General features: G+C 40.1%; 1 protein-coding gene across 2 annotated transcripts in view; it reads left to right on the top strand.

Moving 5' to 3' along the window:
• LOC140483178 (uncharacterized protein C6orf118-like) overlaps positions 1 to 14234 on the top strand; it is a 60853-nt gene that overhangs the window by 12807 nt on the left and 33812 nt on the right. For both annotated transcript variants that reach the window (XM_072581218.1, XM_072581217.1), the window contains exons 2-3: positions 6408 to 7140; positions 10557 to 10679. In XM_072581218.1, coding sequence (XP_072437319.1) covers positions 6427 to 7140; positions 10557 to 10679 — 837 coding nt within the window. In that variant the 5' untranslated portion in view covers positions 6408 to 6426. The remainder of the gene's footprint in view (positions 1 to 6407; positions 7141 to 10556; positions 10680 to 14234) is intronic.

The following is a 14234-nucleotide window of genomic DNA, read 5'->3' as shown; positions in this document are numbered from 1 at the left end:
CTTGAGAACCTACTTTTAAAATCCTGCCTAATGTCCTTTACTTTCTGCTCAGAACCTCGACCTTTCCTTTTCCTAGCTCCAATGTTGTTAGCTTCAATGTGTACAATGACCTCCTGCTGGTCCCTCTCCTCTTTGAGAATACTCTGCACCCTCTCTGAGTTATCCTTAATTCTGGCACGAGGTAGGCAACACACTGTTCTGAAGTCTTGTTGTCCATAACAGTGACTTCTGTCTGTGCCTGTGACGAGAGAGTCCCCTATGACAATTGATCGCTTGGAACCTGATGTACCCCATGTTACTTTTGAGGCCATCTCTGTTCCAGAAACCTGGCTGTCATTGCTACATTCCCCTGAGAGTCCATCGCACCCTACATTTTCCAAAACAGCATACTTGTTTGAGAAGGGGATAGCCACAGGAGATTCCTACATTACCTTCTTTCCTCTTCTACCTTTCCTGGAGGTTATCTATCTACCTGACTGTATCTGTGATTTTTCTACCTTTCTGCAATTACCACCTATCACACCCCCGAGCTCCCATAAATTCCTCATTGCCTCTAACTGCTGCTCCATATGCTTCATGCAATCCAATAGGATTCACAACCAAACACACTTCCTGCAGACTTAATTATCAGTAACATGAAAACTCTTCCTAATCTCCCACTTCCGACATGAAGAGCAAATCATTCTACTGATGGCAATCTTTGCACATTAACAACCTACAGACGCAGAAACTAGCATATCTTGGAATTTTCCCCTGATGTATGTTGGGCACCCCCTGAATGAGGTGTCTTGCCCATTTCCTTCCTCCACTTTTTCATTTAAACCATTTGTATTATGGAATTGGAAGTGTATAGACCTGGTCAATAGGCTAATTGACCTTTTAATTTTTATTTACATTGAGTGAGTGATCTTGACCTGCTTAACATATTACTACAGGCAGCTTGGGATGTGTACAAAGATTGTGGATTGAGTACCTGACCTATTTTACGTATCCTCCTGCTAAAAACATGCCTGGCATGTAATGTCCAACTTCATATTCTATATGATTGATAAGATGCCTACTGAGCTTAAATCAGTGCTTCTCAAAGTGAGGCTTAGGATTCCAAATGTACTCATAAAAGTTCTGAGGCAACAGTGGCCGCTGTGGAGTACTGGCCAAGTTTTATAGTAATTCTGCTGTAATGGTTCTCGTTGAGGGGTCATCATTATTTTCAAAATTTGAAGTGGGATCTCAGAGAGAGAAAGCTTAGGAAGCACTGACTTTAGGTTATCCTGATATTATAGGCTTTGTGTATGGCATTCCATAATATACAAAAATATTATGTATATTATACATAATGGGATAAGCACATTGCCAGGCTGCAAATGGGTCAGGACATGGAGCAGTCGGGGTATCGTATCAGCTTATTCACCTTGTGTTCCTTAAAAGTAGCAAAGATGGCCTGGTGTTTTAAACCTAAATCATGGAAGGCCAATCAGGGAAAGTTTTCCCACTATGTTGTGAAATGCAATGTCTGACTGGTTCCAAGTTTAATGAAGGAAAAGCATTTGTAAGACTATTGTGAAGAGGCAGGAAATATAACTAATTGGACAGTACATTCCGTGGCCATACAAGGTATAGTGGGCCAAAATATCTCTGTGTGCTGTATCATTTAATGATTCTATGAATAATGTCACATTGCTGTTTGTGGGAAATTGCACTGCATAAATAAAGTTCTGCATTTTCTAAATTACAGCAGCAATTACATTTCAGAAATACTTAACTAGCTGTCAGGTATCTTAGGATAATTGTCATCTAAGGCACTAATTCAATACAAGAGTTTTGTTTTTCCTGCTGCAGAAAGGTACGGAAAAAAGTGTGGTCTAAACTTATCGTTTTAAATATTAAAATGATGCCCTCCATAAGCACATTCCTTTATGGAAATACTTTATAATTGCAAGCAGTACTGTCTTAAGTATAAAATTGTTAACCTTATGTGAAAAGATAGGTAACACACATACAAACCATGTTATAATTTGGGTGGCATGGTGACTCAGTGGATAGCACTGCAGTCTCTCAGTGCCAGGGACCCGGGTTCGATTACCGGCTCGAGCAACTGTCTATGTGGAGTTTGCACATTCTCCCCGTGTCTGTGTGGGTTTCCTCCAGGTGCTCCAGTTTCCTCCCACAATCCAAAGATGTACAGGTCAGGTGAATGCTAATTACCCATAGTGTTAAGGTGTATTAGTAAATATAGGGTGGGGGAATGGGTCTGGGTGGGTTACTATTTGGAAGGTCAGTGTGGACTTGTTGTGCCAAAGGCCCTGTTTCCATACTATAGAGAATCTAATCTAACATATGTAAAGACTTTCACTGGTACAACTGATTAGTGAAAACTGTACTAAGTGAACAAAAGTACTTTCTTTGGTTAGATGCATGTTTCAGTTATCTAGATTGTAAGTCCGGTCATCTTTGTCAAAAGTTATAGAAGATTTGGTTTTCTTCCTTCCTGTGTATAGTCTACACCAAAAGGGTGGAAGAATTTTCGATCCACAAATGGCAGTTGATGCTAGATCAGTTGTTAATTTTAAATATGAGATAAATCATTTTGTATTAACAAAAGTATTAAGGATATGGGCCGATAAACGGAGTTCAGCCAGAGATCAGCTATGTTATCGTTGAATGGTGGAACAGGCTTGAGGGGTTGAATGGTCTACTCCTATTCCTGTGTTCCCTTAATTAGGCATCAATCTGTTTTTCTTGTTTGGTAAATATTCAGTTTTGGACATCAACTCTCAGTAAAGCCAGATCAGTCTTGGAGGTGATGCAACATAAACTTAGCAATGATGCAGAGTTTTAAAAAATTAACAGATGTTTCATAAATGTGGGTTGGATTTCCTTGATTTAGGACAATGTGGGTTTATTTAGCAAAGGTGTTTAAGATGTTAAAGAATTTGGTAGTGTAGAGTGAACAGAGACAATGTCCACTGGGGAAATCACTCTTGGGCTAGTTAAAATGTGGTCATTAAGAAGTAAGGCAGCTTATTTTCATGCAAAAGGAAATGGAAATATGGAAATCTCAGTCAAAAGGTTGTGGACGTGTAGACGTTTGGAGCTCTCAAGGTTGCAGAATGTAGGTTTTTGTTAGGTTATGGTATCAATGGGTATGGAATGAAGGTAGGAAAATGGCGTTGAATTACAGCTCCCCCATGATCTAACTGGGTCAAAAATCACATGACACCAGGTTCAACGGGTTGAGTTGAAAACACTAGCTTTCGGAGCGTTGCTCCTTCAGGTGAGAGTGAGAGAGGAAGACCTTAGACACAGAATTTACAAGGAAAAGATGAAAGGGTCATACAACTCATGCAAATTAATTGGACACACATAAGATGGCTCCTAAATCTTTAAACAGTTAGATTGAAGATTTAAGAGCCATCTTAAGTATGTTCAATTTGTTCGTATGAGTTGCATGACCCTTTGATCTTTTCCTTATAAATTCTCTGTCTCAGGTCTTCCTGTCTTGTGGTTTGTTCGCCAAGCTGGGAATTTGTGTTGCCACAGAACCACAAACTTTGTCGTCTTGTCTCACTAACACCTGATGACGGAGCAGCGCTCTGAAAGCTAGTGTTTTCAAATAAACCCGTTAGACTGTAACCTGATATTGTGTGATTATTGACCTTGTCCAACCCAGTCCAACATCGGCACCTCCACATCAAGATCAGACTGAATAGCGGAGCAGTTCGAGCCATTTTATGTCCTCAATGTGTGTGAATATTACGAGACAGTATAAATATGAAACTGATTTTGATGAGGGACCACTGGGAAATGAGTCTTGCAATAACAAATGTTACTCTTTGGTGCTGAGATACATGATAAAATGCAGAGTTAATCCATGGTCAGAGCACATGTTCCCAGAACCCAGTGGTGCAATATGAGCGCTGGATTGTCGGAGGCAGGAGGTCATATACCAAAATCTACAGGAACACAGGCAACCAGAGTTGGCAGATCTGTACTTTTAATACTCATTTACTTTAACTTTCTGTTCACCCTATCTTCAACAAGTTGTGAGATACTTGTTTAAAGCTTGCCTGTTGCCCAGCAAAATGGTAAACTTCTGAAGGTTTGGATATGGCTGTTCAATATGCCTAATATTTGATACAAAAATATAACTTGGAAGAACTGTAGTTAGGTACTAAATTTTGTTTTATGCTCAAAACTGTTCGCTTTTTATTGATTGTAGTTTTTAGAATACAGTGTGGAAACAGGCCCTTCGGCCCAACAATTCCACACTGACCCTCGGAAGAGTAACCCATTCCCCTATTACTCCACATTTACCACTGGCTAATGCACCTAACCTGCACATCCCTAAACACTATGGGCAATTTACAGTGGCCAATTCACCTAACCTGCACATCTTTGTTGGAGGAAACCAGAGCAAACCTACACAGACACGGGGACAATGTGCAAACACCACACAGACAGTCGCCCAAGGCTGGATTCGAAGCCGGGTCGCTGGTGCTGTGAGGTAGCAGTGCTAAGCATGAGCCAACGTAGTTGCTTAAACATAACCTTAACGTTACCTGTCAGAAGCAAATGAATAAGTAGGAATGTGGTTTTTGGAATTTGCCTCTACTTAATGTCACAATTACAGATAGAATGTGAGGAAATAGATGGTGACATCTTGAAAAATGTCCATATTAAAGAGGAGGAAGTGCTGGGTGTCTTAACGCATAAAGTTGGATAAATCTCCAGGACTTGATCAGATGATCCCAGAACTATGTGGGAAGCTAGGGAAATGATTGCTGGGCACCTTGCTGAGATATTTCTCCTCTCGATAGTCATAGGTAAGGTGCCGGAAGACTGAAGGTTGGCTAACGTGGGGCCACTATTTAAGGAAGGTGGTAAGGAAAAGCCAGGGAATTATAGACTGGTGAGCCTAACATCAGTGTTAGGTAAGTTGTTGGAGGGAATCCTGAGGGACAGGATTTACATGTATTTGGTAAGGCAAGGACTGATTAGGGATAGTCAACATGGCTTTGTGCATGAGAAATCATGTCTCACAAACTTGATTGAGTTTTTTGAAGAAGTAACAAAGAGGATCAATGAGGGTAGAGCAGTAGATGTGATCTATATGGACTTCAGTAAGGCATTCAACAAGATTCCTCATGGAAGGCTGGTTAGCAAGGTGAGATCACATGGAATGCAGGGAGAACATGCTATTTCGATACAGAATTGGCTCAAAGATATTAGACAGAGAGTGGTGGTGGAGGGTTGCCTTTCAGACTAGAGGCCTGTGACCTATGGTGTGCCACAAGGATCGGTGCTGGGCCCACTGCTTTTTGTCATTTATATAAATGATTTGGCCATGAACGTAGGAGATATTGTTAGTAAGTTTGCAGATGACTCCAAAATTGGAGGTGTTGTAGGCAGCAAAGAAGATTTACCTCAGAGTACAATGGGATCAAATGGGCCAATGAGCCGAGGAGTGGCAAATGGAGTTTAATTTAGATAAATGTGAAGTGCTACATTTTGGAAAGGCAAATCAGAGCAGGACTTATTCAGTTTATGGTAAGGTCTTGGGGAGTATTGCTGAACAAAGGGATCTTGGAATGCAGGTTCATAGCTCCTTGAAAGTGGAGTCGCAGGTAGATACGAGAGGCAAGAAGGTGTTTGGTATGCTTTTCTTTATTGGTCAGACATTGAGTATTGGAGCTAGGAGGTCATGTTGTGGCTGTATAGGACATTGATTAGACCATTTTTGGGATATTGTGTGCAATTGTGGTCTGCCTCCTATAGGAAATATGTTGTAAAACTTGAAAGGATTCAGAAAAGATATACAAAGATGTTGCCAGTTTGAAGTATAGGGAGTTGCTGAAGAGGCTGGGGCTGTTTTCTCTGCAGCATTGAAAGCTGAGGGGTGACCTTATCAAGGTTTATAAAATCCTGAGGGGCATGGATAGGGTAAATAGACAAGGTCTTTTCCCCTGGGGTGGGGGAATCCAGAATTGAGGGCATAGATTTAGGGTGCGAGGGGAAAGATTTAAGAGGGACTTAAGGGGCAACATTTTCACGCAGAGGGTGGTGCGTATATGGAATGAGCTGCCAGAGGAAGTGGTGGAGGGTGATACACCCATCCAGGTGCCTTTTAAATTTTGTGATTGTATGAATAGGAAGGGTTTAGAGGAATATAGGCTAAATGCTAGCAAATGGGACTAGATTCTGGTCGGTATGGCTGAGAGGGACTGAAGGGTCTATTTCATCTCTATGACTCTATATGTAAATATAGATAGTGGAACAAGTTCAAGTTCTGACATAATACATAATACAAGATTTAGCAAGAAACTTTTTCATAGATATTTTGCAGATTGAGCAGTTAATGTAAAATTTCCGTATCAGATTGATATTTTATTTTGTTATAAATTTTTCAGGTTTTACTTCACTGAAACAATGACATCAATGAAGAATAACTCAAAGGAGTATTCTGACCCACAAAAGAAAACACTCCGACAGCTACTCCATCAGTTGGAGAAGTCTCAGAAAGCTGACATTCATGCCTACAGCTTTGGACATTTAAACCATAGGAACCTGCATCAAATATCAAGGCATCACGATACCTCAGTGTTATGGAAGAGTGCAAAAAAACCTGCTCCTTTTAAAAAAGATAAAAAGTACAGGTCTTCCCAGCAGTTAAGTGATGCCAATGTTAAGAAAATGACAGCTGCATTTGGAGACTGTCACCTGATGAGTAGTACGGTGCCAATAAAGCCTGCGCACCTGAGCCCTATCTGCAATCATCTCAACCAGAGTAGTGCCAGAACTTCTCAGAATGTCTGCAGTGGTTCAGCAATCCCACAAAACAAGCCTTGTTCAGAATCCCCACACACTGAGGCACAAACTGTACCAGATCGTCTTGCCAAAGAGGAATTGGAACTATCAACCCTCATGCTCATAAAGCCTCGACTGCAGAAGTGTACAAGATCACATAGTGCCCATGGCCAGGACCATTTTGTTGAATCTTACTTGGTTGGGCTGACGAGGAAGGACCAATTCAGTAAGCTGCTCGAATTCGAGAAAAATATCCTAATGAAGCAAGATCTTCTTGATAGAGAGGCACTGACTGGTTACAAAGCAGTAGCAAAGCATGAGTGGAAGCTAACTCATGTAAGGGATGGTAATATTTTGTGGCTGCACTGTCATGTCTAATCCCATACCTAAAGATCAAAATAGGGAGGAAAATAGCATAAGGGCTGTAGCAAATTCTGTAGGTTAAGTATGTCTGACTATTTGTGGAATTCCACAGTCCCGTAATTAGATTGAATATTCATTTTTTTTAAAAGTGAATTTACTCTAATATAAGGTGTTTTTTTTTAACCTGGTGGAAAAGCAGACAGATTTCAATTTATCAATGCATGCTATGTTTCAATTCTCACTCATGGGATAGTGCTTACATTTTTTAGTGGCTCCTTTTAGAATATTAGACTTAGGAAGGAAAAGACAAGCCATTATGTAGACACTACATCATCCAAAGGGGTAAAATAAAACAAACGGGTAAATTTTCCTCTCAAATATTTTGCAGTTGATGTGTTCACATGATCCTTCCCTGTGCAAGTTAGGTGGATTGGCCATGCTAAATTGCCCTGTCATGTCCAGTGATATGTGGATTATTCTTGGTAAAATCCCCATGTGAGGGGATGTGGTGGGTTTGGGTGGAATGCTCTTTGGAGGGTTGGTGCAGACTGAATGGGCTGAATGGCCTCTTACTGCACTGTTGGGATTCTAAAATGAATGGTATTGCATTGGTGCCCGTTAGATTCTACCAAAATAAATACCATTGACTTGGATAAAAAAGGAATATGGCATGTGTTTTATAAAAGATAGTTCATGCAGTGTCACCCATTTTACACAATATCCAAAAATTAATTTATACCTTATGCAACAACAGGAAACAGTTTGTGGGGAGTTTTTTTAAAATTTGGAATTATCACCTGGAACTGGGCACACATTTGGAAAGCAGTTTAAACAAGTGATTGCAGCTGGTATAACTGAGTTAAACTATCAAGGGCTGTAATTTAAAGTGAACTGTGGGGAATTGATGAAGAATTTTGATGAATTAAATTCTAAACAAACCTTATTGAAAATCTTGAATTTTTTTAAAATGCAGTATAGGAAAGTGTAGGACTGGGATTGTTCTAAATGCAAAATAATAATTGTTTCACTTCTGTTGTGGGAGATAACAATTTTTGCTGGGGGTGATGACCAACTTAATGCATAATTTGATTCTTTGTTTACACAGGAGGATACAAATAACAGGTTGGGTAATGCAGGCTTTAGTGAGCAGAAGAAACTGAAGGAAATCAGTTTTCGTGGGGAAATAGTACTGGGGAAATTGATGGGACTGATGGCCGAAAAAATTCACCGATAAACTATGACTCAGAGTACCTAAGGAATTGGCTCTAGAAATAGTGAAGGCATTGGTGGGCATCTTCCAAGATTCTATAGAATCTGGAACAGATCCTATAGATTAGAGGCTAATATTGAGATGAATAGAGAACTGGTTGGCAGGAAGGAAATAAAGGGTAGGAATGGCAGACATTGACTACTGGAGTACCACAGGGAACAGTGCTAGGACTACAGCTGTTCACAATATATATTAATGATTTGGATGAGAGAACTAAATGTAACAACTCCAAATTTGCAGATGACACAAAGCTGGGTGGGAGATTGAACTTTGAGGAGAGTGCAGAGATGTTTCTGTGTTGTGGTTCTGTTCGCCGAGCTGGGAATTTGTCTTGCAAATGTTTCGTCCCCTGTCTAGGTGACCTCCTCAGTGGTTGGGAGCCTCCTGTGAAGCGCTTCTGTGCTGTTTCCTCCGGCATTTATAGTGGCCACTATAAATGCCGGAGGAAACAGCACAGAAGCGCTTCACGGGAGGCTCCCAAGCACTGAGGATGTCACCTCGACAGGGGACGAAACGTTTGCAAGACAAATTCCCAGCTCGGCGAACAGAACCACAACAACGAGCACCCAAGCTACAAATCTTCTCCCAAACTTTGAATGTTTCTGTGTGATTTGACAAGCTCTGTAAATGGACAGATGGAACATAATGTGGTTTTATGTAAGGCTATCCACTTTGGTAGCCAAAATGGGAAGGTAGATTAATACTTAAATGGCTATAAACTGATAGCAATGAATGTGCAATAAGACCTGGGTGACCACATATACCTGTTGCTGAAGGTGCAGTACGTGGTAAAGAAGGCTTATATTGGTCTTCATAATTCAAGTAAGGAGTGGAGTGGCATGGTGGCTCCGTGATTAAACAATTGTTTCACAGTGGCAGGGACTCAGGTTCAGTTCCAGCCTTGAGTGATTATCTGTGTGGAATTTGCATCTTTTCCCCATGTCAGTGTGAGTTTCCTCTGAGTATTCCGGTTTCCTCCCACAGTTCAAACATGTGCAAATTAGATGAACTGGCCATGGTAAATTTGTCTGTGGTGCAGCTGTAGTAGAGTTGTTTAGGCTAGGTGGGTAAATGCCAGATTATGGAGATAGGGTAGGGGTGTGGTATGCTCTTCAGAGAGTGCAGACTAAGTGGGATAAATGGTCTCCTATCTGAATTGTAGGAATTCTGTGATTCTCAGGGATATCTTGCTGCAAATATACAGGCTCTTAGTGAGACCACACCTGGAATAATGTGTGCAGTTTTGGCATCCTTATTTGAGGAAGGATGTTCTTGCAAGAGAGGGAGTACAACAAAGGTTTATCAGACTGATTCCTGGAATGGTGGGACTGACGTATGGGTAGAGGTTGAATAAGTTAAGACTGTATTCAAAGAAGTTCAGAGGAATGAGGGGGGATCTTCATGGAAATCTATAAAATTCTAACAGGACTAGAAAGGGTAAATGCAGAAAGGATTTTCCCAGTAGTGGGAAAGTCCAGAACTTTCTAAGTTCTAATTCTAGGGTCACATTGTAATGATACAGGGCTGATATGATATATTTAGGACTGAGATGAGGAGAAATTTCTTCGCCTGGAAAGTGGTGAGCTTTTGGAATTAGCTACCACAGAAATCAGCTGAGCCCAAAACATGATATGATTTCAAGAAGGAGTTGGATGTAGCACTTGGGGCTAAAAGGATCAAAGGATATGGGGTTAAAGCAGGAACAGGCTATTAAATTTGTGGTTGACTCTCAACTACAATCCTGGCAGTTAGGGATGGGCAACGAATACTGGCCTAGCAAGCGATGCCCATATCCTGTGAACGAATAAATAAAAGGTTTGGAAGGTCATGATCTTAAGAATGGCAGAGTAGACTTGAGGGACCAAATGACTTGCTCCTATTTTCTGTGTTTTGATGAAGAACAAAGAATATGACTGAAACAGTGGAAAGAATCTGACTACATAGACCAGGACTTCCCAAATGTTTTAACTTATCTATGCAGTTATTATAGTTGTTCAAGTATTTTTGTCTTATTTGTCAAAGTTTATTTCAAGTTGTTGTGCTACCTAAGTATCCTAGTTTACCTTATGATTGATCTCCATTTTAATCAGTAGTTTCATTTATTATATTACAAATGTAGGAGCTGATGAAGATAGACCATCTCCCTAGACCAAATTTGAGACGTCTTCAGGTTTTTAGTGATGTATTTGAGGACATCTGTCAGGACTCACCAATACTTTGTGAAATCTTAAGAGAAATCAAGGTAATTTACAGTCAGAAAATGTGTAGTATTTGTTGTTTTCATTACGTATAAGTTAAAAATGGATACATTTGAATCAAATAATTTTACAGCAAAAGGGGCCAAATCACCCATTCTGTCTCTCAAAGTGAACTAACGTCTTGGCCCCTCTGCCTATATTGTTTCAGATGCTTTGACGAAGGAAAGCTTGTGATTTCAACTAAACCTGTTGGGCTATAACTTGGTGTCATGTGACTTCTGACTTTATTTAAATTATTTTGCCTTCTATCTCTTTCTAGACTGCTACTGTTTGATTGACCCCCCCCCCCCCCTCGTATTAATAGGATTTTTTCAAGAAACTATAATCTCTTTCCAGAGGCATGTTCACTCCCTGGTGCACTATTGAACCAAGAAAATGTTTTATTGCCTTTCCTTTGTATACTTCATATTCCTAACATCTTCATGGATCTAACCACCTGCACCTCACCCAGTATATTTATCTAGCTTTTATATTTTCCACTGCCCTTCCCTGCTCTGCATATAATAGTCACATTCTCCATTGGCTAACCACATCTGCTAAATATTTGACTTTAGTATCCACATCTGGCAGTTGTCTTTTTTGACCAGAGTAGAAAAGGGTGGTGCTGGAAAAGCACAGCAGGTCAGGAGCATCCGAGGAGCAGAGGATTCGATGTTTTGGGCAAAAGCCCTTCATCAGGAATGTGGGGGGGGGGGGGGGGGAAGGGGGATAAGAGATAAATAGGGAGGTGGGATTGGGGCTGAGGGGAAGATAGGTAGGTAGGAAGGTGATAGGTGGCAGCAGGTGGGGGATAATTGTGATAGATCAGTGGAGAGGATGTAGTGGATAGATGGGAAGGAAGATGGACAGGCCAAAAAGCTGAGTTACAGAGTTGGATGTGAGATGAGGTGAGGGAAGGGGAGATTTGGAAACTAGTGAGATTGATGTTAATTCCGTGTGGTTGAAGGATCCCAAGGAAGAAGACATCTGACATCTGAAATGTCACTTGTCCTGTTCCTTGGATGCTGCCTGACCTGCTGTGCTTTTCCAGTGCTACCCTTTTGGACTCTTGACTTCTCCAGCATCTGCAGTTCTCACTTTCTCTTTTTTGACCAGTGGCCTCAAATGGCCCCATCGGTACTGATCTGTCCTTCATCAGACAAACTGTCATTGCACAATTTGATTCTGATAGCTCTGCAGCTCTACACTATGAGAGCTCTGCAGCTGATTCTGACAGCTCTACACTAATACAGGCTGTCCATGCTGAGGATTTGTTGCAGATGATTGGAGAGATACTTGGTTCCCAGTTATTTTCTATAATTCCTTCAATATTTGCAAACCTGCAATCTATATCAAGCAGTCTTGAAGAGAATACCTGAACAGTCAGGCTCCCATGCTGTCCAATTATTATTTTCTTGTCTTTATCAATAGCTGAAAATGTGTTGCTGGAAAAGCGCAGCAGGTCAGGCAGCATCAAAGGAGCAGGAGAATCAACGTTTCGGGCATAAGCCCTTCTTCAGGACTTATGCCCGAAACGTCGATTCTCCTGCTCCTTGGATGCTGCCTGACCTGCTGCACTTTTCCAGCAACACATTTTTCAGCTCTGATCTCCAGCATCTGCAGTCCTCACTTTCTGCTAGTTGTCTTTATCAATAACCTTCTCCAGGTCTGTCCATTGTTTAAGCCCCTCTCCCACGCAATAGCCCACACCCTCCTGATTGAACTGGTTGCTCATAGCCTTAATTTGTACCTTAAGCTTTGCTAAATTCTTTCTGAAATTTCAGCTTCAATGAATGTCTTTCTGCTCCATTCTTGGAAAAGGTAGAGCTACTTGTAGCCCCTTACCTATTAGTGATGGAACTTCAGAATTCTTATCTAAAAGCAAACTGATATAGATTATATCCTCCAACCATCTGCAACAAATCCTCAGCCTGGACAGCTTGTATTAGTGAAGATGATAATTTATGGTTTAACCGATTTGTCAAAATTTTGAGTGTTGTTTGTTTTGTAATGCATGGTTCTTTTCAATTACCCCATTGTTAAAAGTAATTACTGCCACAGTATTCGTGCTTATTATGTTCATATTCACACGAATCTCAGAATTCATTGTTCGCAACTTCCCTTCTATTATGTGTGAGAAAGTTTGCTCATGGTCTATGTCTGGTTCCTATTCACTTTTCCATTACCTTAACCACAGTTATTTTATCAACTTTACGATGAATTCTTGATGTCTGACAAAATGTGGTTGCCAAAACTACAAAATGTAAAATGAATTTTTTTTTCTATACCTTTATCCTTCAATCATTATCTCAATGAAATCACTTGCTAAGGTTAGTCTTACTATCTGTGACTGTGTCGTTCAGAATTTCTTACTAATTCAACCCTTATTACTGCATTCTCTCCTGAAAGTTTTAATGTTTTTGGAGGCTTGATACGCAAATTACCAGTATAATTTTAACACAATTGATTTTTTGTCTTCTAAGTTTCTACCATTGATATTAATGTCACTTATTTAATTTCTTCAGTGGGGAGGCTATGTCCTAGTAAAGGAGTACAATTGTCTCCTGATTATGTAAATCACAAATTCAGTTTTTCCAAATACAAAAGCTTGATAAAACTGGATATGCTTTCTTCATCACTGGCCTACTTTATATCAGCAGTATTTCACTGGATACTGCATTTGTACTCATAAAATTATTGATTTTGGCTATTTTACAAAGAATGATCACTCTTTTCAAAGATTTTAGTGTGTCATCATCTCCAAATTTGAAACTAGTGAAACCCTCAAATTCTTTAACTTTGTCCTGATTCTTACTACACTGAGAGTCTTGGCAGCAGTTTATCCAGTCTATTCTACCCACTGTTTAACACTGCACAAATAGACGAGTCTGCCACCATCACATCCATCACTGAGCTGAAACTTTCTGTGACCATTACAATGTCCTTTCTTTGATCTGTGTATTCAACTTCTTCCTCCAAATCATCTATTTCGTATTTAGTTTAAATTACTCTGTTGTACACTGTGGGACAGTTCATGGTGTAATGGTATTTTGAATTGCATCTAAAATTTGATTGACTACACTCTGAGCATTTCTGGGGTTTGCTCACTCATTGTAAATCCCAAATTCTGTTTGCCCAAAACAACCAATAGCATTTCTGTCCTTATTTCTCTTCATTATGGTTTTCCTTTCGTACTGTTGCCCATCTATTCCATTTTCAGTAGTATTGCCAGTTGCTGTCTTTGAACAATGAATGTTGAAGGAAAGGAATCCTTTTCTAGGAATCTGTTAATGCTCCTGACATTTGATCAAGCAGTTTAAGTTTATCCACAAATTGACCTCTCATCAAAACGATCTGACCAAGAAATCTGTCCATATTTGATACTTTGGCAAAGTCCAATAACTTAAATGCCAGATCACATTACTGAAATATCATTTGAAAATTCCACGGTTTTGCATACAATCTACTTAATTGCATTATGTACTCTCCCATAGTACCATCCTCAGTTTTTTAAAAAAATTATCAAAATCTGTCTGAGCCTCATAAATCAATAAATGATC

The sequence above is a fragment of the Chiloscyllium punctatum genome, chromosome 11 (assembly GCF_047496795.1).
Source record: "Chiloscyllium punctatum isolate Juve2018m chromosome 11, sChiPun1.3, whole genome shotgun sequence".
Taxonomy (NCBI): Eukaryota; Metazoa; Chordata; class Chondrichthyes; order Orectolobiformes; family Hemiscylliidae; genus Chiloscyllium; species Chiloscyllium punctatum.
The sequence above is the reverse complement of the archived record's forward strand: the minus strand, read 5'-3'. Positions and strand labels throughout refer to the sequence as shown.